Source organism: Sprattus sprattus (assembly GCF_963457725.1).
Source record: "Sprattus sprattus genome assembly, chromosome: 4".
NCBI classification, from domain to species: domain Eukaryota; kingdom Metazoa; phylum Chordata; class Actinopteri; order Clupeiformes; family Clupeidae; genus Sprattus; species Sprattus sprattus.
Window position 1 is genome coordinate 15,672,649 of NC_137923.1, and position 22,918 is coordinate 15,695,566.

The following is a 22,918-nucleotide window of genomic DNA, read 5'->3' on the forward strand; positions in this document are numbered from 1 at the left end:
TAAAACAGTTTGTTGCACCAGCACAGCAGAGAAGTGTTCAATGAAACACAAGACACAAGTTCCATCGTTTGAGACTGTGATGCCAAAGCAAAAACCTTCCTCCTGTGTTGGTCATGCTAGTAAAAAATAACTGTACCTGAGACCATTCAGATTTTCTATAGGCCTAACATGAGCATCCTGCGGTAGAGGATGGGTGGTAACCAGAGTATTGGTGGTAAAACTAGAGGTGAGAAAGTAATTCTGGTATTAGCCAATCAAACGTGTCATGTTTTTTCGGTTCCCGTCAGATGACAAGTTTTTACCAATCAGAGACCAGAATTGCCTACTTACTTCCCTACTACAACAATACCCTGTTTACCACCCATCCTCTTCCAACAGCATCCACTTTGTTCATTAAGTTCAAATCATATGAGTGAGACTAAGGCTGAATCCCATTTCTCCCCCTACCTCTTCGTCTTTCCCCTTCCCCTCCGTTTTGCGCGTTCATGTGGAGGGGTAGGGCTGTCCCAATTCACGTTAAGACAGAGGGGTAGGGGAAGGGGAAGCGCTTTCTACCCCTCCAAACGGAGATTTTCCGAGGGCACACTTCAAACGGAGGGGTAGACTGATTTCCCTCAATGCATTGCGAACCCGTGATCATTAAGAACAAACATTGCGCGAGTCCATTTAAAAATGTCGGAAACAGCAGGGAAAGCATCACACAAATGAAAGTATTTTCTTTGTAATTCATGATTTTAAAACTTGTTTGATGAAATGTTGCATTGTGTAAATAACAGCTGCAGGCGCCATGTTTGTTTATATCTGGTGAGTGACAGCTGTCGCTCTCCGGTAACGTAACAGCTGACGCTTCGTACTGATGACGTACGTAATTGTTGAAGTGCTATCCCAATTCGAAGGGCTAGCGTTTCAACCCCTTCGGCTACCCCTCCGTTTGAAAAAGCGAAGGCAAAGGGGTAGGGGTAGGGGTAAGGGTAGGGGTAGAGATTAGAAATGGGATTGGGCCTATGGGTATTGGTGTTGGTTCCTATGGGAATAAACAAAGATAAACATCAAACAAAGATCACAAGTCTTTGGTTATTAATCAAAATGTTTATTTTTTATTTTTGATGGGACACAATTGAAGGAAGACAATTCTTAAATTGATTACAAATCTCGTGTTACACACAGCAGATCAAACATAGGCAATTGCTACTTCCGCATAGTTTGAGTGAGACAGTACATCTTACCTCTCATTTTGGTGTCAAATGAATAGATTGAAGCCAGAAGGCAGTGCAGGGGATTCATGTGGCTTGGAACCACTTCCCAGACAACTTCAAATGTGGAGCTAGACATTTGTGCAGTAAGACGCATGACCTTTTACATTAATTTAATAGGGATTTTACAAGAAGAGAAGCATGCAAATTAAGTGGATTAAATGCTTGCAATCATTCTGAAGTATACTTTAGGTGCCACTCTCAGTCTATGGGCTGTTAAAGGGTGGATCAAAACGTATCCAGCCATCTCTTTCGCTGTCTGTGGGTAAACCTGTGTAAATAATTTTCTCGATAATCTTCAAAACTAAATATAAAGCTGGTTTTCCTTCCTTCACCCTAAACTGAATGAAGCCAAATCTGAATAAAATTGCATTAATTCTGACAGGGTATGTCAATACAAGCATATGGCAACCTATTGCCATACAGCAGTTCCAATAGCTACAGCAGTAACATTAGCTACAGTTGTTAAACAAAAACATAGAAATACACCTATAGGTTGTACTCTCAGCTGTCCCTCTTACTATGTTGTCCTTAAATCCACTGATATACCTGCTTTTGTGCAAAATATTTGTATACAACTTTAGACAACTATGAAATAATATTAGAAAAAAATGATTGAAAATAATTATTGCACTTCAGATTAAATAAGTGAGACCACTTGGAACCAACTTAATCCATCAGTGATCTGAGCAGACTAAGCGGTTTTGTATGTACTGTACATGAGAATATATTTCTAATAAACAAAGGTCATGGTTATCCAGTCTACAATAGTTCTCCCTGACCCACTTCCATTAACCATTTTGTGTTTACAGGCATTTTCTAGAAAAACTCAGTGTACTAGACAAGAAGCCACTATGTTTGCTGTTTAAGCCTAGTGTGCTGTAAAGCATTTTATATTTTAATGGAAAATAAGTGCCTGCAGTAGCAGCCACGCAGCTGGGACCCATACCAAGCAGTCACAGTACAGCCATCACAGTAGAGGAAGCTTTCTGACATAAATGGTCACAACTGTAATTAGGTCACAACTGTAATTAGTTTATGATTCACAGAGAAGTGTTAGCTTGAATATTTATCCTTAACCTTGACAGTAGGATCAAGAACTAAAGCAATGTATCAGCTTTTCAAAGTTCACAGCCTCAGGCGTTTTACCCCATTCTTTGTCTGGCAGTGTCTCCCTGCATTCCTATCTTTAGTCTCCCAGTCTTAAAGATTCCCTCCTTGACTTTCCCTTCTTTCTCTCTCTCTCTCTGCCTTCTGTGGAGCGTTCAAGATCTTCATCTACGCACTGTTTTCTTGCCCCTCCTCCTATTTCTTGCCGTCTTCCTTGTCTCATTTGCAGCCTCCATGGGAGCTGTGGGGAGATTTTCAGAGGCCATATTTGTCCAGTAAACCACATCTTGTATGATACGATAGATCCACACCTTCAAAGCGAACAATCCTCCATCTGGCTCCTATTGTACAGAGAGAGAGAGAGAGAGAGAGAGAGAGAGAGAGCTCAGAGTAGCTGTTAGGTGAAAATTCACTCAAGTTACCTCAGGACTCTGGAGTTGCATATAAGTATATTTATTCAACAACAATTGTCGGGCTCTCATGTCCTGGCAGACAAGAGAGGGGCCGGGCTCACTCCCAAACTGCAGCAGACGAGAGAGAAGCAAAGTTAAACACATCACACAAGGTTTTCTATAGAATGAAGTTAGCGTTTTCTGACGCCAAAGCAGAAGAGATAAGCACGTGGTGGGTCTCCCACATCCGAGGTAATCTTGCTTTGCTTTTTGCAATGTAATGCATCAGCAAGGCAGAAAGCCCTTGCTCATGCACACACACACAGAAAGAAACCTTATGTTTCAGCTCACCAAGGAATATGATTAACACACATACATACTTCATCAGAGTCAGAGTTCATATTTCTCTATCAGTAGCTTTGTTTTTTGACAATACTTAATTAAAACAATAAAATAATGCATAAAAACCAATGAGTAAATACATCTAATGTAATCAAGTTGTTCAAGTGAAATGAATTATTCAATCTGAACTTAAATGTGGCCAAACTGTAAACTGGAAGGATTGGAAGTTTTTAAAATGTTCATTATAGCCTTGATTGTGTACCATTATACTGGCTAGGAAGAAGGGAGGCAGCAATGGCTGGGATAGGCAACAATACTATTTCAGCTGAAAAAGTTTGGTGATGACACAGACGGTGACATTTTAAGCAGAGAGTAAACTATAGCTGTTCGGGTTCCTACTCTTTGAAGAGCATGTTGCATAGCCAATGACCATGACCTCTACATTATGCCTTCCCATTATTCCTAGAGCCCATTTTGTATTGTTGGTTATGCATTGGAGCATTTGCGATAGTTTTTGAATGACAATTATAACTGATAACTTTGGATGTACTGACAGCTTTAATTAAGTTGGGGTGTGGGCGCTGTTAGATACTGCTATTATTGTATCAGCTTATATCAACAGGCAAACTGATTTAGAGCTGCACAGGCAGCATTCATAGCAACAGTATACATTCATCTGTCTCCTCTTTATATCAATCAAGTGTAATTAATATGTAAATGTGTAGGTAAGTAATGTGTAAGTACATGGTATTATAAATGGCTTGATGAGTGCAGCTTCATTAATTCTATTAATTTACTATATATTCAATTCTACATAAAATCAGTAGGTGAAGCAGGTAACATGATGCATACATCACCACCAACAAATTACCTCAGTCCTCTCTTGCCCTGTCACCACAGTTGCAGAACCAGCTCCATCCACTAGGAGGCTTTTGGTGCTCTGCAACAGGTGTCCCAGCCTCTCCTTGACCACTTTGCGCTGGCTCAGGTACTCAGTGCTCTCTTTGTCCCCGGGCAGCCCCAGCTCTGCATCCTCCAGGACTATGGCACGATCCAGGAGACCCTGGCACTGACCAAGGGCTGCGTGGACGAGCCACACCCTCTCCCCTGCAGGAAGATGGGGTGCTGGGCGAGGCACAGATACGAGATGCTCCCCAGAGGTAGCAGTTTGGGGAAAGCTCTCCCTCTCTTTCTGAAGAAACAGAGATGAATAGAGAGGATGGAGGCATAAGGACAAAGGCAAAAAGGTTTGGTGAGAACCTAAATAAACAAAAGCCAAAGGCATATAGACTTTTAAATGATGTCTGTGGCTTTGAAGAGCCCTAAGATATTAAGACAGGGCACATGTGGAGGGCATTGTAAAGAACGTTTTAGTATCTGCAGTGATCTGTAATGGAAAACCAGTGGAAAACGAGGCTGTGGCTGTGAATGAGTTACAGGAGATGGGATCAGTCAGCAGAAAGGATATGAGGTAGGGGAGGGAGAGGCTGGCGTGTGTGTGCATGTGAGAGGGAGAAAGAGACAGAGAGAGGAGTGTGTGAATGTGTGTATGAGTGTTGTGGTGAATGTGTGTGTGTGTGTGTGTGTGTGTGTGTGTGTGTGTGTGTGTGTGTGTGTGTGTGTGTGTGTGTGCGTCTGTGTTTCTGTTGTGGTTAATGTGTGTGTGTGTGTGTGTGTGTGTTGTGTTACAGAGAAAGAGAGAGAGAGAGTTGGTGGTAGTATTGTCTGCCCTTTGCTGTTCTGCGCTAGTGGATAACTTCCACCCCCATTAACCTTGACACTGTAAAGAGCGCGGATTGAGTGACGGAAATGATACGGAAAGCTTTGCATTACTCCATCATATAATCAAAGTAAGAAGTGTGTTTAAAAATGCACAAGCACATATGATGAAAGTAAAAAACAAAACATTATAGTTGAACTGATACCTGGCTGAACATTACGAGAGGGGTCCTTCTATCAGTCTAATGATCAGTCTTCAATCACATCTCCTTTTGTTGATTCAGACATTCTTTTAATGGACATCTCTTTTATATCTCAAGCCAAACAAGCTGTACCATGAGCTTGTTCAGAGTGACACAGACTTTTCTTGCCATGTCACAGTGCCTTCTAAGAGGCTGTGTGCCTGTTCACCTGGACCAGACCTGCGGTCTGCAAACCAATACAAAGGCGAAGTGAAATCTACATGTTGGCAGAAAAGACTGTCATCTTCAAAAGGTTACATTCCAAGCCGCTCCCTCTCTCCAATCAGCCCCAACAAGCTACAACACTGTGCCATAGCCTACAGGTGACTGGGAAATTAAAAGAGATTCATGGGGCATTCATGGCAGTAAACCAATCCCTTCAGTTATTATTATTATTTCAAAGTTACATTCTTAAGTACAAATTTCCCTCCAGAGTAGACTTACACTGACCACTTTCATTTCCCCTCTCTTCCGGCACTTTTCTTTATTATCAAACTTCATTAATTTTATAAGCAGACAGTCATAAAAAAACATGACGCAAGAGGAAGTTGTAGCCAAGTGGAAAGAGGTGAACATCAAAAGGCTACATCTCAAGTGCTAATGCAATCATCAATCACAAGCCTACAGACTACTCACATAGAGGTCCAGCAGTCGGACACTTTCCGTATTCAACAGCCGGGCAAGCTGAACAGTCTTCCCTGCTCGGTAGCCTCCTGTCAGCTGTCTGCCGTTTGCTCCTGTCCCAGCCATAGATTGCGGAGAACTCCACAAGTTTCTGCGACGACGAGGACTTCAGTTCTTGTTCGCCTAATGCTCCACAGCGCACCTAATCAGTCTTCTCATTAATATCCACAACGTTTCCAAACGAAAGCTTAAACTCTCTCTGTAGGTGTCAAAACGAAACGTAGGCTATGTAAAGAAAAAAAAAAAAGAAAAAAAAGCTGGGTTGTCGTGCTCTCGGTAAATGCATCACCAGATGAGTATCCCTCGAACTTTCGGTAAACTAAAAGCTGCCCCCTCAGTTGTTAAATTCCAACCTTTCCCTGACTCTCCTCCCCCTTCCATCGAGGTGTATGGAATTTAACGGGATGAAAGTGTGCACTGGGAGGAGTCACAGTGAATAGGGCATGCCAAATGTATAACAGTTATAACTGTACTTATTAGAATTAGAACTGTACTAATTAGAAAAGGTTACTGGCGGAGAAGCACAGGCGACCTTTCGGAGATGCTAACGCGGCTCAAGAGCTCAAGGTTCCATGACTAATAGCTGTGCAAAAGAAGCATAGGCCAATTAATAAAAACATGGACATAATTATACCTAAACAAACATAAAGAATACAATGAAATCGACACATAGGCATATATAATGCAGTATGATCAGTTTTACTAATATGTTTTGTTTTTCAAATAGGCCTGTGCCCTCCTGCTATTTCCTTAGGTCGTTTTCAAGCTCAAGTCAGGATTTTTGATGTTGCTTTTCTTAAGTCCGACTTCATTTCCAGCAAGTCTGTCACTTATGCGTCATATCCACAAAACGTAGCCTACAAAATATAGTAACACAGACAAACGTGTAGGCAAGTTGAAGTGCCTAATTAACATCCCATGCATGACATCATAGTCTTTGTGATCAATTTAAAGGCTATATTAAATAGTTGCCCCTATTTAAGATCGCATTGTTAGGCCTACTAAACTAATTACAATATTGGAGTTGGCTATTGTAGTTACGATTTAGGACGGAAAAGGTCAGACATGTCCAAACTCGTCGAATTACAATTTTTTTTTTCTCCTTCATTATTTCTTGTAATTCCCACTCCAAAACACGCGAGGGCAGGTTTGTGCTCCGGTTTGCATGGTATTTCCACCATTTTGGCTCATCACAGAAGGGTTTAACGTCTACTATATGTGTCCGTGGAACGGACTCTGGTGGGCTTATTTGGTGAATCCCGCAACCTCAAAATCAAAGTCTTGAAGTTTTGGTGACTGCCTTGCACCCAACTAGTCGTAAACTGCCTAAGATACATTGTATCTTTCGCAAGTTATCACCGTATATGCACTATTGGCAACATCGGCTAGCATCAAGCATCTGGAGATTGCAATTGTATGTATAACTGCGTAGCTTTAGGTGGGCTATCTAGCGTGTCAACAAACATTAGGTTATGAACTCTCTCGTCTGTTATGGGTTGTCGTCTGATTCTGATAGCGACAGTGATGTGAAAAAATGCCGTCAAGAGTAAGTTATTTAATCTTCTCACTAAAATTAACTCTTGCAAGAATAAACCTGCGGAGAGAGTATGGTCAGCTCAAACCAAGAGGGTTTCATGGTTTTAATGTGAATATAAGCTTGCTTATCATTTTACCTATTTTGTTTCTGTTCTTTTTGTACAGGGGAGAGACGGCAAGTGGGAAAACCAAGCCAGCGACCAAGGAGAAAAAGGGACGTAACTTCCTATTGGAATCCGGTTCAGCATCCAGCGATTCTGAACCCGAAGGTGATTATGATGAAGATGGTGATGAGGAGAAGTGCTATGATGCCCGGACTGAGCCTCCCTTGCCCATTCAGCAACATATACCTGAGGAGGCCATTCCTCCTGCATCATCCACCCTAAAGGCTAACAAGCTGCCGCCCCCACCTCTTGGGACGAGTGGTGGTCTGGTGGGCAGTAGTGTTTTTGCCAACCCATTTAAGGAACAGGCTGATGAGCGACTGAATGTACTGCAAAAGCATGTGCCGCTTACACTGCAGGCTAGACCTGCACAGATAGGTGGTAAGAAAATTTGCATAGGCTACAGGAAGGATGGACGTTGCCGGTTTGGGAGCCGCTGTAAGTTTGCTCATGACAGTGATCTACAAAATACAGCCACCCCGGTCCCTGATGAGGGCCCAGAAACCTGCTCAGACCAGCCCAGCCCAACTTTGTTATCATCACAAACCCATGATTGTCAGACTCCCCTGCTTCAAAAACAGGGGCGCGAAGAGGGTGGATCAGAGGAGGGGCGGATGAAGAAGAGGAGAGTTGGCCTCAGTGAAACACTCATCCCTCCAAAGCGGGCTTTAAAGCAGTTTGACATGCAGCGGCAAAAGGACAGAGTAACTCCTTTCTGAGAGGATATGATGATGTATTTGTCTGTGTGTGAGTGTGTTTAGTGATCAAAGGCATGGAGAGGCCGTTTGTAACTGTGAAACGGTTAATTCTTGTTTGTTCTGCATTTTAAAACTATTCTAAGGCCCCATTTACCTACATAATGATGAATGGTATACATTGGACTGTCCTTCGTAGTTCACTATGTACAGATTGGAAACCTTACCTTACCTAACATTTGAGAAGCCAGCCTTTTGGTAGTAAAACCAATGGCAGTGGCTATAGATGAACACCCGTTTCTGGAGTCTAAAGGCTTGTAAAATATGATGCTGTTGGTAGAATAAATTATGTATTAGTTATGCTGTACATGTTATTACATACCATCCACTCCAATGTTCATTCAATGTCTCAAAATGTGCTGCAAGTGAGCCACAAAAAAAAAATTGTGCTTTTCCAAGCCTATCAGTGATATAACTACCTCAGAAACTTTTGGTGGCCCTGAGAACCCAAAGTGATTGAGACCAAATAGTCCTCAAAACAATATGTATTTCCATCATGCACTTCCCATAACTAACCTTTTATAGAATACAAATAAAACAAAAGATGAATTTTAACAACAAAATAAAGGTGTTAAGACTAGTGCTGCTTTACATGCACTTGCAAGTCCAGTGAGCGACCATTGAGGTTTTAAGTGGTATGATTAAGTGGTTAGATGTTCCTTATATCCTGGCTATGCAAATTTTGAGATCATGTCTCAAGTCTCTACTATCACATTCAAATACATTTTATTCAGATAGCACCAATAAGAATCGAAATTGTCACTAGGTGCCAACACAACCCCCCCCCCCCCCCCAAAAAAAAGTTTTTAATAACTGCAACTGTATTAAATTCATAATGGCCATTCAGACAGCCAAGGTCCTAGTGGCTCCAAAGACAGTTTGTCAGTTTTGCAATGTCTATTCTGCCTCAGGAGTATAGGCTTCTGCTGTCAAGCAGCTCTTCATGTTCGTCAGCTAAACCTATGTAATTTGCACTTTCATGTAGAAAATATGTGAATGTTTGAAGATATTTGTGCATGGAAACTGTTATGCGTATGATGGCTTGTACCATCTGCTTGCCATTGCATTTTGATTGGTTCGCTGGCTCTGACCTGTTAAGAAACCCCCCTACATGTAGTTGTTTGATCCAAGCCAACCATAGTGGGCTTGGCAGCTTGTTATAGGTTAGCCTGTCATGAAACATGTCATGGTAGCAACAAGGTCAACCTTTCCTTAACCCACTCCATTGTCACTCCAATTATAACAACTTTTCCCCTTCCCTCTCTGTTTCTTTTCTTACTTATCTAGAGGAAGTATTTAGAGTACTTTTAATGGTTAGTGGTTAGACCATTCCTTTCAAATCCAAATCCAGGTGTCACTTTAACTTGGACAAAAATGTCTTCCATGTGTTCTTAAAGAGCTGCCCAAACACTATTAGATCAAAGTATTACCACTAAATAAGACAAAACAATGTTCTATTGCAGCTTTTATTTCATTCTGATGTGGTTAATAAATATATGTTCTTTTGGTGCTTTCTGATGTGATTTTAAGCAAGTAAATACACAGTAATCCACGGGTGTGAAGTAACAAAGCGGGTAAGTCAGAATGAAAAAAGAAGGATACATGGCAGATCTGCCAGTGGACTTCTATATTTTATATCGAAAATCCAGATACCCAGTGTATTTCAATCAACTTAACACACACACAATATTGTGATGGTTATAGAGGACTAAAACTGTTTATGTACAAAAAACAATGACAACTTAAACACAATTTTCCCTGATACAGACTGTTCTAAAAACCTACCAAATGTTACGCTGATTACATACAAGATATTTGTGATCCTATACGGTTTTGTGTCATAAGGGTACAGTAAGAAGATGGGATCGGGGTTACAAGTCTTCATTTAGGCCAGAATGTCAGGCAAAAATGTCTGACCAAATCCTACTGCATCTCTACTGAGTTTGTTGGTTAAATATTTGCTTGACAGAATTCCAGATTCATCTCTTCTTTCTCTACACATCATTCATACTTGCTATCTATATGAGTCCATGTTGTACCTGACCTTCTGATCCATGGGTCAAAACCGGCCCTCCCCCTTCACTGCTTCTTTCCCAAACCCCTCCAATGTCCCCCGTTTCCCCATTCTCGCCCCCCTCCCACACTACACCTGTGTCTCCTGGCTCTTGAGCAGAGGAAGAATTAGAGGGAGGGGGGGAGGAGGAAGAGGGTGCTGGGTCATGGCTAAACCCCAAAGTCTCCCGGCAGTCAGTGGGGTCCTCCTGTACTACTTGGGGGAGGAGAGTCGGGTTGGGAGGATGCCCCGGGTCTGGGGCCCTCTGCACAGCTTGACTTTGCTGCTGCTGATGTTGGGGTACTGCCTGGAGGGTAGGCTGCTGTTGAGGGGTGGCTGAAAGCAAGGGAAGCTGCTGAATGTGAGCCTGCTGCTGCTGTGCGGGAACACTCTGGGCCACAGGCTGGAAGGTCATATGGAGGATCTGTGTCTGCATCTGTGGACTGTAGGCTTGCAGTGTGATCTGCTGTGGCTGGTGCTTCTGCTGGGTCACAAGAGTCTGGCTGGAGTGCAGGGTCAGCTGGTGGATCTGGGGAGCCTGAGTGACAGTCGGTGAGACCGTGGACACAAACTGAAGGGGCATTTGCAGCGCGTGGGTGTGGGCAGGTAGAGCAGCATGAGACGCCTGGTGCTCCTGCGAGCTGACGCTGTTACCCTCGTCCTCAGTGGCGGGCTGCATGGCGAGTGTGACTGGGACCTGCATGGTATGGAGGGTATGGGTGTCCTCGCCCACCACCACCACCTGGGTCTCAGGCTGCTGCTGCTGCTGCTGCTGCTCCACCCCAGACACCAGGTTAGAGGAAGAGGCCTCTAGCAGAGCTCCAGGGGTGGTGATGAGGGCCCCGGCATTTGCGGCTAGTGCTTCAGCTATCAGCACCTCTGGGTGGCTTTTGGCCTTATGGGCCACCACACTGTCCTTCTTTTCAAACTTCTTGCCACAAATGCCGCAGGAGAACTGGTAGAAGGCGTCAGCATCGTGCTTCTTCATGTGCCAGTTCAGAGATGCCTTCTGGCGGCATGTGAAGCCACAGATCTCACACCTGACACAGAGAGGGAGAAATGTTGTAGGAGTGAATGAAGAGAGAAATGGGAGAGAAAGTAGGATAAGAGACAAAAATGATGATGCTAATCTATCTGATGTATTTGATTTTAGCTTCTAAAAATGATCTTAGTAGTCTAGAAACTAAGAAATGTGCTCATGGACATATTTTACCAACAGGGAATCATACCCATCTACAAGAGTGATACAAAAGCAATTCCACAGGTAATATGGGGCACTTTGAAACACGTAGTAGAGGGTTGTTTATCATTCAGTTAGTCATACGTGTGTGTCATACTCACTGCAGTGGTTTCTCCCCAGTGTGAATCATACGATGCACAGCCAGGTTGTGTGAGCTTTTGAAGGCACGAGCACAGAACTCGCAGATGTAGTCTCTCTGATCTGTGTCATAATAAAGAATGCTCAGGTTGACAATGAGTATTAACTCTACAGTGACATTTGTGAATGTATATCCTGTATTAAGACAATTATGGAAGTGGAAGCTGGAAGTGACACTGGCAGGAGGGAAGAACTCCTTCCTGGCAATGTGCATGGCACATACGCAAATAACTGACAGGCAGGGAGATCACAGAAGTATTGATACTTTAGTAACACATTACAAGGGGTCCCCACAGACCCTTTAGTTCTTCTATCTATATCTGCACCAGCGGTGAGCCCACATAGTTGAGCATAAGTATTCCTCACAGCTGTGCCCTCCTTTTCACTGAGCCCTCCAAGGCATGTCTGGGCTGTTTCCCTCCCTCCTTTATGCCCTGTAGGATCAGTGAATTATCCAAACATACACTGTACCTGTATGGTGCTTGGCGTGACGCAGAAGCTGTTTCTGCAACCGGAACAGTCTACCACAAGAGGGGTGAGGACACACATACTTTTTCTTCAACAAGTGTTGATATTTAATATGGTGCTGGAGGAGAAGAGAAGGGGGGGGCAGAGAAACAATATGACAACCGCCAAGGAAAATACCAACAAAACAAAACAAAGCAACAATTAGAGTCAGAATAGCCTCAAGTGTAATTGCTGTGGTTTCTATGGCCAACCTGAAGGTAGCGAGGGTGAGCCAGCACAGTCCCGCACCCCTCCATCTCACAGCGCACATACTGCACTGGTGGCTTCTTCCTGTGTGGGTATAAGCAGATGAGAGCCAACGTCAATCACTGGGGTGTCACAACCCCCAAAATAAACATAGATGAAGTTTAAATTGAGACTGAAATCAGACACTGTGGGTTTAATAGATGACCACTTCAGACTGCGTGGGCTCTATTTTTGTTCTTTTTCGGAAACCAATTAGTGCTCTAGAAGTGGATTTTCCAATACATTGTCTTTTAAAATAGGTGGGAGAGGGATGGCAACAACTTTACCTTCTTTTTGGAAGCCGAGGACTTTTGTCATCCTTTCGCCGCCTACCCCTCCTGAAGATTGGAGAAGTCGGATTATTATAAATGAAACCTTCAGGCTTTATTACTTCACCTTAACACCTTCAGCCAACTGTCTACATCGGACCAAAATAATTTTGAACATGACGTGAACTGAAATTTTTCAAGTTATAATTGAACGTGTCTGTGTGGGATATGCCTCATGAACTTGAGAGCTTCACGAGATACAAAGCACAGGCCTATCAGATTTACTCCTTCAAACTACGGATTCACCAGTCAGTTAAAAAAAAAAAGAGAGAGATTGCCATCATTTGAAAAGGTATGTTTTTGTAGGTAGTAAGTTTTTGTAACATCTCCAAATGTTATGGTTTATGGTCATGTCATTGGGGCATTACAAACACACTGTTTTGTTCTAACAAACTGCCTGGGCTATTCACTATGTAGTTTGATAGTCGGAGTCAGAAACCACCTCAAGATTTAAGAACAACTTTTACAGCATGGTTTTGCAAAATATCTATATACCTTGGTTAGCAAGCTAGGCTAGCTTTTATTAGCGCCAACCGTAGAGTTGTTGGTGTTTTCAAACCTAAGGCATGTTTGATGTCTTACCTAGTTGGCTCGCTAATTTTAGACAAAAACTTTGATGCCTCTCCAACTGTGCCAATAAAGCCAAGAGTTAAAAAGTTAAATGACTAAAACAATACATCTGTTGGACGAATAACACTGTTTTTTTCTTTCTTCTTTTAGCATTGAAAGATGCGGGAGGTAATCATCATGTTTTCGGTATTTAATCAAGTATAACGTGTTAATCATAACTTTTGACCTGATGCCCGGCAATATCACACATGGTGGAAAGTTCATGTTATTGTCTGTGTTGACAAAAGCTTGCAACATGCTTTACTGTCAGTATTAAGACTGAGCTAAGTCATATGCCCAGCAGATTTTAAACTCACTTCCTGGGTGGCTCTGCGACCTCTCCAAACTCATTTTCCAGCTTCACATCTCCACTTTCACCACCCTCTGTCTTTATCTCAGGTTCCTTGTCTCTTGGTGGAGCTCTTTCTTTTCTCTCCTTATTTCGGGAAGGGTGCTTGCGCCTTGGTTTGTGTGGGTCCCTGATGTAGACAAAGTACAGATAGATGAGAGAGGTTGCAATCATTTAAGCATAAGACCACACTCACAAACACATCTATAGGCATGTGCATACTGTCACATATGCAGTACCTCTCAGCCTTTGGGTCATAGCTCTGGTCATTCAGGTCGTCCCTGAAGGGTACGTCTTCATCACTGCTTAACCCCTCCTCTCCTCCACTGAAAAAGATCAGCCGCGCACTTCAATTTTACATGTCATGTGCAAGCAACCATGTCCGTCCCATTTTGCCCACTTTGGGTTACCCTTCTCAGGTAACCCTAAGAATCATGGACAAACGAATCCAAAGCATGCTGTTTATGTACTGATACGTAACAAAATGTTTGTTTCCTTGATAAAGACAAACAAACAAAAAAACAACATTTTATTAAACTACCAAATGATATTAACATTTCTCATATCAAAGTAAGAAACTATTTAATCAGATGGATGAGGCTTGTATCTCTGGTATCTCGCTAAGGAGATGGACACATACCTCTGAGACTGAGGGTGATAGTTCTGGTCTTGTGAGTCAGCTCGGAATGGTGGTTCCTCTTCCTCCTCAGGGAGAAGTGCTTTCTCAGAACAGTCCTCATCCTCCTTCTTTTCCCTGCACACATCAGTGAAGACAGTCACCAGGGTAAAAACATGGCCGCTAGTTCTGCTTCAAGTTCAAGGCTTAACTCCATGTTATTTGTTTTTATGCGTCTATGTCTGTTTGTTTGTGTGTGTGTGTGTGAAGCAACTCACTTGCCCACTGCTTTCTTCCCAGCTGTCTTATCTGTCACAACTGAACAAAAAGGGACAAAAAAAGATCAGTATTAAATTAATATAATGGCAAAAACATTATCAGTATTAATATAATGGCAAAACCTTATTCGACTAGAATCATGGATAGACATAACCTGAAGGGGAAAGGGCTAACATATGCCTAAAAATTGACTTTTTTTTTATCTTAACGTACCACAGGATGTGTCAGCATCTGGCTCACTTTTGCAGACCACCCTGGGTGACCCACCAGCCTGCCGAGTGGAGGGGGTCTTCGATCGGCCCTGAGCCTGACTTCGTCTAGAGCGAGGGGCTAGAAAGAGGCAGGAATCAGAATAGAGGTGACAAAAATGTCCAGAATTCCACACATATATGTTTAATAAAACAGAAAATACACCTACCTCGTGTAACTGTGGAATCCCTTTTACTTTCTTCACTATAATATAAATGAAAGGCAGAAAGAGGGGGGAGGAGGGCTCTGTGATTAGTTGATTAGGTTTGCCATAGAAGTGTTGTTGGCAAATATAATCGATGAACTTTACAAACAAGACACTTAAAGGAAACTCACAAGGCCATCTGTTCCCACCAATGGCTAAGATTAAATGGGTGATTTGATGTTATACCCTGTCAGTAGGCTATATGAAAGTCTACTTGGTATGTTAACCATGACTTTTGTCTTGCACCTGTTCCCAACCTGGGACAGATGTTCACACCTTCTTATAGAGTTGCTGAAGTTCGTACCCCTCCCATCTTTAAGGAGGTGTGCGGTGAGGTAGCAACAGACCTTACTCACCGAAGAGGTGGACCATACATATTTATCAGTAGAGGTCAAGTAGACTGTACTGAAACGAGCATCATTATCTAGCAATTTACGACCACCAGCTGTTTAGCTACTTTGTACGAAATTCGTAAAAAACATTCAAACTAACGGGTTTTAATAACAGCTAACAACACAACGCTAACTTTGCATCTCCTTTGACTATATATAGCACTAATAGTATTTAAAAGTATCGTTACCCTGTAGCCGGCCTTGAATAATCCCCAGTCCCACTGCCAACCTCTGTGGTGCTAGCAGCTGCAGTGTTTCTTCGCCGCCGAGGATTTGCAGGTTTTCTCCTCCGGTTGGAATCGGTATCACGGCCAGGCTCCTCCGCATCCTCGCTGGCCTCGTTAAGCCTCCAAGCCGGCACTGCTCGGGTTGATCGGTCACGTAAAACCCGACCAGACGGAGTGGTGCTCGATGCAGCGCCGTTCCTATTTGGCGAGTTGGGAACCTCGGTCTTAAGGCGATATGCTCCGCGTCCTCTTAATGCTCTCCGCGGGCTGGACACGGCACCCTGGGACGGGGATGTTTGCGCGGCCTCCTCATTAGCTATTGCTAGCTGCCTCTCCTCTTTGTTACCGATTGTTTCAGACATTTGCGGTTCCATAACCGCGGATATATTATAATGTATCCTACCTTTAGTCCCGAAGAGTTAATTATAATTTCTTGGTTTGAGAAGGCAGAAAGGTTGAGTGTAAAATAAGGTAACAGTTTGATTATTAAAGGCCCTAATCCGACTGGCAAACATGTTTCACTGAGGGCTTCAGTCTCTGCTGAAAATCAGATGCATATATTTATTTAACATTTGCTCAAAACTTATTTAATATCTATGATAACTATGCAAAATTCATTTTTAAAGAACCCGACACTATTTTTATGTTCTTAAAGCTATAGCAAACCAGACTATTTGCACGCCTCTATACCGTCGTCTTCCAGTGCGCTTTGTCGCGTCTCCTTTAAGCAAAAATAAAGCAAGGGTGACCTCATGAGCAACACCCATGCAGCACCAACAGGGGTGAACAAATGTACGCTATATAAGATCCGTGTAGTGTCATCGACGTTCCAACAGCCTATCCGAATTACACACAGTCAGTTTTGCAGCGCAGGATATAGCCTACCGATTAAAACTTGCAAACTTCGTGTTTTATCATGGTCCCTACAACGTAGCCCTATGTGTTCCACGAATTCACTGTAGATTCATTTATATGTAGGTTCGTTTTTTGTTATTGTCATATCAATTATGTCAGATGTACTGACTAATTATGTTGCCTGTTGCATTGCTTATGCACGTTAATTAGTTTAAAATGAATAGCCTGGGCCTACTCCAGACATAATGAATATCGGCAGCCGACATTCTTCGTCAAACGTCTTGTCAATTTCTGTTTTGCAAATTTAAAAAGATATGGTTAGGCCCAAATAACATTTATAATAGTAGGCAATAGCTCATAATGGTGGTTATGGTCATTCGGCATTGTTCCCTAGAGAAGAGTTAGGTAGTGTAGCCGCCTTCATGCTTAACTGTACGAAAAACTGTCGTACCATAGCTGACCACAACGGGGCATTGCTTTCTTCCAGTTTCTCTCAGTTGTGTCAACATTTTTGTCCGTTGAGATGTTTTAAAAACAATTAAACCAAGCAGAACAAATTCTACTTAAATGAAAGACATTATATGAGTAAGAATACATTGTTAGCAGTCATTCTTTCAGTGGACTATTCAGTACGGTGTGTCTTCTCCAACAGTAGGCTATAATGGAAAATGTTTTGAAGTGCTTATCCACTGGCTAGTATTTTTCACTTTTTATATTAGGTCCCTCTTCCTATGTTTTTCACTGAAAAAATGTGTCGACTAAATATTGGAAACACCAAGGTAAGCTTTGGAGACTAAATATTGGATACTCCCAATATTAGATGTAAACAAAAATCACAAAAGCACATCTGTGATTCCTGATAAGTAGGCTATAGGGCAAGGGTTTTCAACTGGGGGCCCGTGGCCCCCTGGTGGTCTGCGACGCCATTGCAGGGGGTCTGCAACATGAGCCTATGTTGATCAGTTCACAATTGAATTTTCTTTTTTTATACATTTCTTTTTGATAATTCAAGACATTTCCAGATTACACTGACAAGTGCTACAGGCAGAATATGTGCGCAGGGGCGTGGCGACAGTGGTAAGTGATCTACCTTGATAGCTGCACATATTTAAGTGTTATAGGCAGAATATCTGTGCAGGGGAGGGGGCGTGGCGGCTAGCGATGTACCCTGATAAGTTCACATATTTAAGTGTTATAGGCAGAATATCTGTGCAGGGGGAGGGGGCATGGCGGTGGCGGTTACAAACATGCACGCGTCAGTGGGCTGTAAATTACTTTCTAGTCAGAATGGTGGTCCCTGGGACAAAACCAGTTGAAAACCCCTGGTAAAGGGCACCAAGTGAATAAAACCCTTTTCCTGTACTACGAAAAGCACTTATTCATTATGAAACCATAATGCATTTTGTCGATGAAAAACACAAAGACTTTAGCGTCCACATAAGTTGAAGAAAGCTCTTCCTTCTGTGCACAGAAAAAAAAAACTGGTTATCCACGTTGTGCACTAAATTGACCATTGTGCTTTTCATTTTGTGGACTGGCTGAATCCACTTCTCACTTTGTGGACAAAATAAACATTTTTTGTAGACAAAAGCAATTTGGTCCACCTAGTCTAATAGTTGACTTATACCTTTGTGCACGGACAGACATTTTGAGGAGCAGGTGCTCAGGGGCGTATCAAGCTTTCCAAAAGTGGGGGTGTTCTGGAACAGGCGAAGAAATAATCATTCCAAATAGCGATGATCAATTATATGAACTTTTACATACATCTAGGCCTACAAAATGGAAGAAATGCGAGCAGATACACTGTGTGTGTGTGTGTGTGTGTGTGTGTGTGTGTGTGTGTGTGTGTGTGTGTGTGTGTGTGTGTGTGTGTGTGTATGACTCATTGTGTGTTTGTTTGATACACGCACACACACACACACACTGTGTGATAAAGCTGAAAGGAGCTTCAGCAGCCTCTGAAGGCTGAAAACATGGATGCGAAGTACAATGGCACAAACATGTCTCAACAGTGGAACCGTGTGTTATGTTCAAAAGCACAAGCTGGATCTGTTGGACAGGAAAATGATTGCAGAACAATTAGTTTGTCATAATGAGCAGAGACAAAACACAAAACTCTCCGTAAAGGCTACCTGTAGCCCTAGTCAAACCTGTGCATCCCAACCGCAGTAGCACTCGAAACAGATATAGATTGCAACTTGCAAGCACGTCAGTGTCTGCAGAGGGAGAGAAGTCAACTTACTTGTTTTCTCTTGAAAAAGCCGTCTATAGTCCCCTGTCTCTTTCTTTTCGGCATCATTGGCTATATTGCACGAAAAAAGAGAACAGTTTTAAAAACTAAAGTAGGCTTAGTTCCAGTCGGAAGAATGAATGGGATCTTATGCTAGGAGGTAACTAGCTCTTGAATAGAGAGCCATGAACCTTGCATCTATTAATGATTAATAATTAATCGCTTAATCGCTTTAATCGCTTAATATGCCTGAAAATGTTGCCTTCATTACAGGCAGTGAATGATGCTGATCTAAAACAGTGATTCAATTCTACCTTTTCATTGAAGGCGTCAACTCGGTATGCAGCACGAACAGTTAGGCACAGCAATCTGTGAGAAACTGCTTGAATGACCGCGGTCACCGCGCTGAGCTCTCAGGCAGTCGGGTCTCGGGAGCACCGCTGCCAGCGCTTTCTGCAGGCTGCGCAAGCTGTTTAGTCTACGTAACGTCAAATGTAGCGCTGGGATTTACAGAGTGATGATTTGATACAGAGGGATGCAATCATAGCAACCATTTTAAATTGCATACAACAGGCGAACATTTACTATTTTTTTATTACAAAAGCTGATTTTTCTGAGGATTTGACGAACAAAAGTGGAGGGGATGGAATGGCCTTCCGATAGAAGTGAGGGGGATGCATCGTACTCATCCCCCGCGTCTGATACGCGCCTGCAGGTGCTCAACCTAAAAAAGAGCACCCCATTTACGGACAGCTATATATGAAAAAATGTTTTTAAGGACGGCCTGATCTAGGCAGATTTACACATGTGCCATAATCCATCCATTTCTTGATGATGGATTTAACAGAATTCCAGGGGATGTTAAGTGCCTTGGACATTTTTTTGTATCCTTCCCCTGACTTGTACTTTACAACAACCTTTTCTCTGAGTTGCTTAGAGCGATCTTGGGTCTTCATGGTGTAACAATAGCCAGGAATACTGATTACTGAATACTGACCAGTGAATGGACCTTCCAGACACAGGTGTCGTTATACTACAATCACTTGAGACACATTCACTGCACACTGATCCCCATTTCACTAATTGTGAGACTTCTAGCACCAATTGGCTGGACCTCTGTTTTCACTTTGACATAAAAGAGGGATATTTTGTGATTTTTTTTTGTCCAAAAAGCCATATATATTGACCATGACTGATTTATAAAAGCAATAAAAGGGTAAAACATCCAAGGGGGTGAATACTTATGCAAGGCACTGTGCCATTAGAAAAAGGTCAAATCAACTGGAACTGATATAAACTTGATTGGAAGAGGACCCAAGTGTTTTTTGTCCCCATGCACAGTGAGGAGGATGGTAAGAGAGGCAAAAAAAAAAAAACATTAATTACTGTTGATGAGTTACAGAAGAAAGCAACATCTTGAGGTTGCCAAGTCTGCAAAATGACTATCGGTTGCCACCTCCATAACAACAGATTATTTTAGACAGGATAAAAAAACATTACTGTCATGCAACCACAAACGTAAGCGCCTGGAGTTTAGTAAAAGCTACTGGGACTCTGACTGGAACCGTTTTGAACAGATGAAATGAAAATTGAGCTCAAGGTGGGTGTGGGGTAAAAAGAAGGATGACTATACTGAAAATAACCTAATGCCCACTGACATGTATGGGGGAGGGTGATGATGTGGGGCTGTTTTTCTTCCAAAGTCCCTGGGAACCTCAGGGTACGTGGCATCATGGACAACATGAAATACCATGATAATAAGAACATTTTAAATAAAAATGTGTCTGCCTCTACCAAAAAAGGGTCGCCACTGAGTCTTCCAGCGTACAGGTGTACAGGTGGGAGATTGACCATCTGGTGACCTGGTGTGGTCAGAACAACCTGGAGCTAAATGCTCTGAAAACAGTGGAGATGGTTGTAGACTTTAGAAGGAACGCAGCCCCACCCACCCCAATCACCCTGAAAGTCTCCCCAGTCCACACTGCAGAGTCCTTCCGCTTCCTGGGCTCCATCATCTCCCAGGACCTCAAGTGGGAGCTGAACATCAGCTCCCTCACCAAAAAAGCAGAGGATGTACTTCCTGCGGCAGCTGAAGAAGTTCAACCTGCCAAAGACAATGATGGTGCACTTCTACACCTGCATCATCGAGTCAATCCTCGCCTCCTCCATCTCCATCTGGTACGCTGCTGCCACTGCCAACGACAAGGGCAGACTGCAGCGTATCATCCGCACTGCTGAGAAGGTGATTGGCTACAATCTGCCATCTCTACAGGACCTGTTTGCCTCTAGGACCCTGAGGCGGGCAGGTAAGATTGCGGCCGATCCCTCCCACCCGGGTCACAAACTCTTCGAGGTCCTCCCCTCCGGAAGGAGGCTGCGGCCCATCAGGACCAAAACCTCACGTCACAAAAACAGCTTTTTCCCAACTGCAGCTGGCCTCATCAACAAGGCCCGGGATCCCCACCTGTCTTGGACTCTTACCCCACCCCCACACTCCAAGTCTGAGTTATGTTAACTCACCTTTCACTTCTTTACATTGCACATTGCACATTGCACACTCACTTTTGCACACCTGCCCTGCATTTTACCTCTCACTTTACTTTTTTTTATATACACTCTTTTTTATCTGTTTCCATACTGTGTTCTATCTGTAGTACTTATGTTATGTGTAGTACTTAGTGTGTTTCTATGTTTTTATGATATGTGTACTGTAGTACTTATTGTGTGTGTATGTTTATGTTTTTTATGTTTTTATGTTTACTGTATGCACCCATGCATCAGAGCAAATTTCAGGTAGGCGTATACCTACTTGACCATAAATCTGTTTCTGATTCCGATTCTGATTCTGATTTTGGCTATTGCTGGTTGGGCCTACCCTAACAAGAAGACTTGTGCCATAGACTATTGCTGATTGGGCCTAACCTAAGAAGAAGACTTGTGCCATAGACAATTGCTTATTGGGCCTACCCTAACAAGAAGACTTGTGCCAAAGACTTCTGCTTGTGCCATAATCTAGCCCCCTGCTTGGCCCTGACTCATCTTAATTTCAGGTGAGGCTGGACAAACAACGAATGAATTAGTATGTTAGTGCGTGGTCAAACAGAATAAGCCATTCTGTGTGTGGTTGGTCAAACAGCAACCACTGGATCATGTGGATCAGTGGCCTCTACTTATACATGGGACCAACTGGCAGGGTTCCACTGAGCTTCTTGACGTAAACACAAAAGAAACCTCTGTTACGTACCAGTGCTCTTGTCACTATGAATAAACAGGCAATTTATTTTCATTTTATTTATTCTTGATAAAAGATTGCGTTGTTTGAATCACTTCTGAAATACTCCTGAAATAGGTGCCTGTAGTTTCACTGTGACTTCCAGTTCTACAAAGTGTTCTTTTGTTTTGAAGAATGTGACCTTTCAATGGTTGCTGCACCCCTTAAGAACAAGTGACACATGTAAAGCTTACGGCTATTGTACCAAACTCATCTGATCACACTTTGTCTACTCCTAGCTGCATGGTTCTGGAGGGTGGTGCCTGATAAGGGGTGGGTGCAGGTTTTCAAAAATGCAGTGAATTACAAAAATTGCCCTCTAGCACACTCAAAAAACAGGATGTTGAACTCTGTAGTTTCCCTGCAGGCCTCCAAGGCAAGGTGGGTATATGACGTTGGTTCCTCGTTCTTCTAGGGTGTTGACTACTGTTTAATGGACACTTTGTTTGTGATTGTTTGTGCATTTTTTGCAGGAGTGCAAATTGGGTAGTGAAGAAAAAACAGTAAATGCATTTACCTAACCGTTCTGTGCTTTAAATGTTACTTTCGCACAGTGCTGATACTTTCATTTGAACACTATTAGGTCAAAGTGAAAGACCTCAGGTCAGCTTCTGAATTCATATGTCAACCTTCATATAACAAAAAGAACCACACAACTAAAACCACTTCATTCATTTGAAAGAAGAAGCTATGTTTATTGTCAATGGCATATGCAGTCATTGTGTGCAGTTGAAATAGTTCAGCTACAGTAAATACATACTGCACAATTATCTATTATTAAATAATGTCCTTCAGAATCAGTACATACCGTATGAGGAGATGTTGTGTTTAAGGTGTGGAGATTTAAATGTATTGGTCCTTGGTTCTTTTATCTGAATTACCAGGCCTGCTAATGCATTTTTAACATTGTGTTGTTTCCAGCTCAG

General features: G+C 42.7%; 2 protein-coding genes across 3 annotated transcripts; one reads left to right on the forward strand and one right to left on the reverse strand.

The window, feature by feature from the left end:
• The first annotated feature begins 6,982 nt into the window (after window positions 1-6,982).
• LOC308364613 (uncharacterized protein) lies at window positions 6,983-8,497 on the forward strand. 2 transcript variants are annotated; one of them, XM_080837798.1, is made up of 2 exons: window positions 6,983-7,288; window positions 7,444-8,497. In XM_080837798.1, exons 1-2 carry the CDS (start codon window positions 7,215-7,217, stop codon window positions 8,159-8,161), a joined length of 792 nt encoding a protein of 263 aa, XP_080693924.1. In that variant the 5' UTR covers window positions 6,983-7,214; the 3' UTR covers window positions 8,162-8,497. The 2 variants fall into 2 exon arrangements, with proteins under 2 accessions (XP_080693924.1, XP_080693925.1); XM_080837799.1 differs by having other exon boundaries at window positions 6,983-7,156.
• A 1,169-nt stretch (window positions 8,498-9,666) lies between these two features.
• zfp91 (ZFP91 zinc finger protein, atypical E3 ubiquitin ligase) lies at window positions 9,667-16,365 on the reverse strand. Its single transcript, XM_080837980.1, has 12 exons — window positions 15,598-16,365; window positions 14,982-15,016; window positions 14,777-14,893; window positions 14,563-14,602; window positions 14,309-14,422; window positions 13,908-13,994; window positions 13,637-13,798; window positions 12,669-12,719; window positions 12,348-12,426; window positions 12,100-12,214; window positions 11,592-11,691; window positions 9,667-11,290 (listed from the first exon to the last, which is right to left on the reverse strand). The coding sequence occupies exons 1-12, from the start codon at window positions 16,008-16,010 to the stop codon at window positions 10,216-10,218; spliced, it is 2,388 nt and encodes a 795-aa protein (XP_080694106.1). The 5' UTR covers window positions 16,011-16,365; the 3' UTR covers window positions 9,667-10,215.
• Window positions 16,366-22,918: the final 6,553 nt, after the last annotated feature.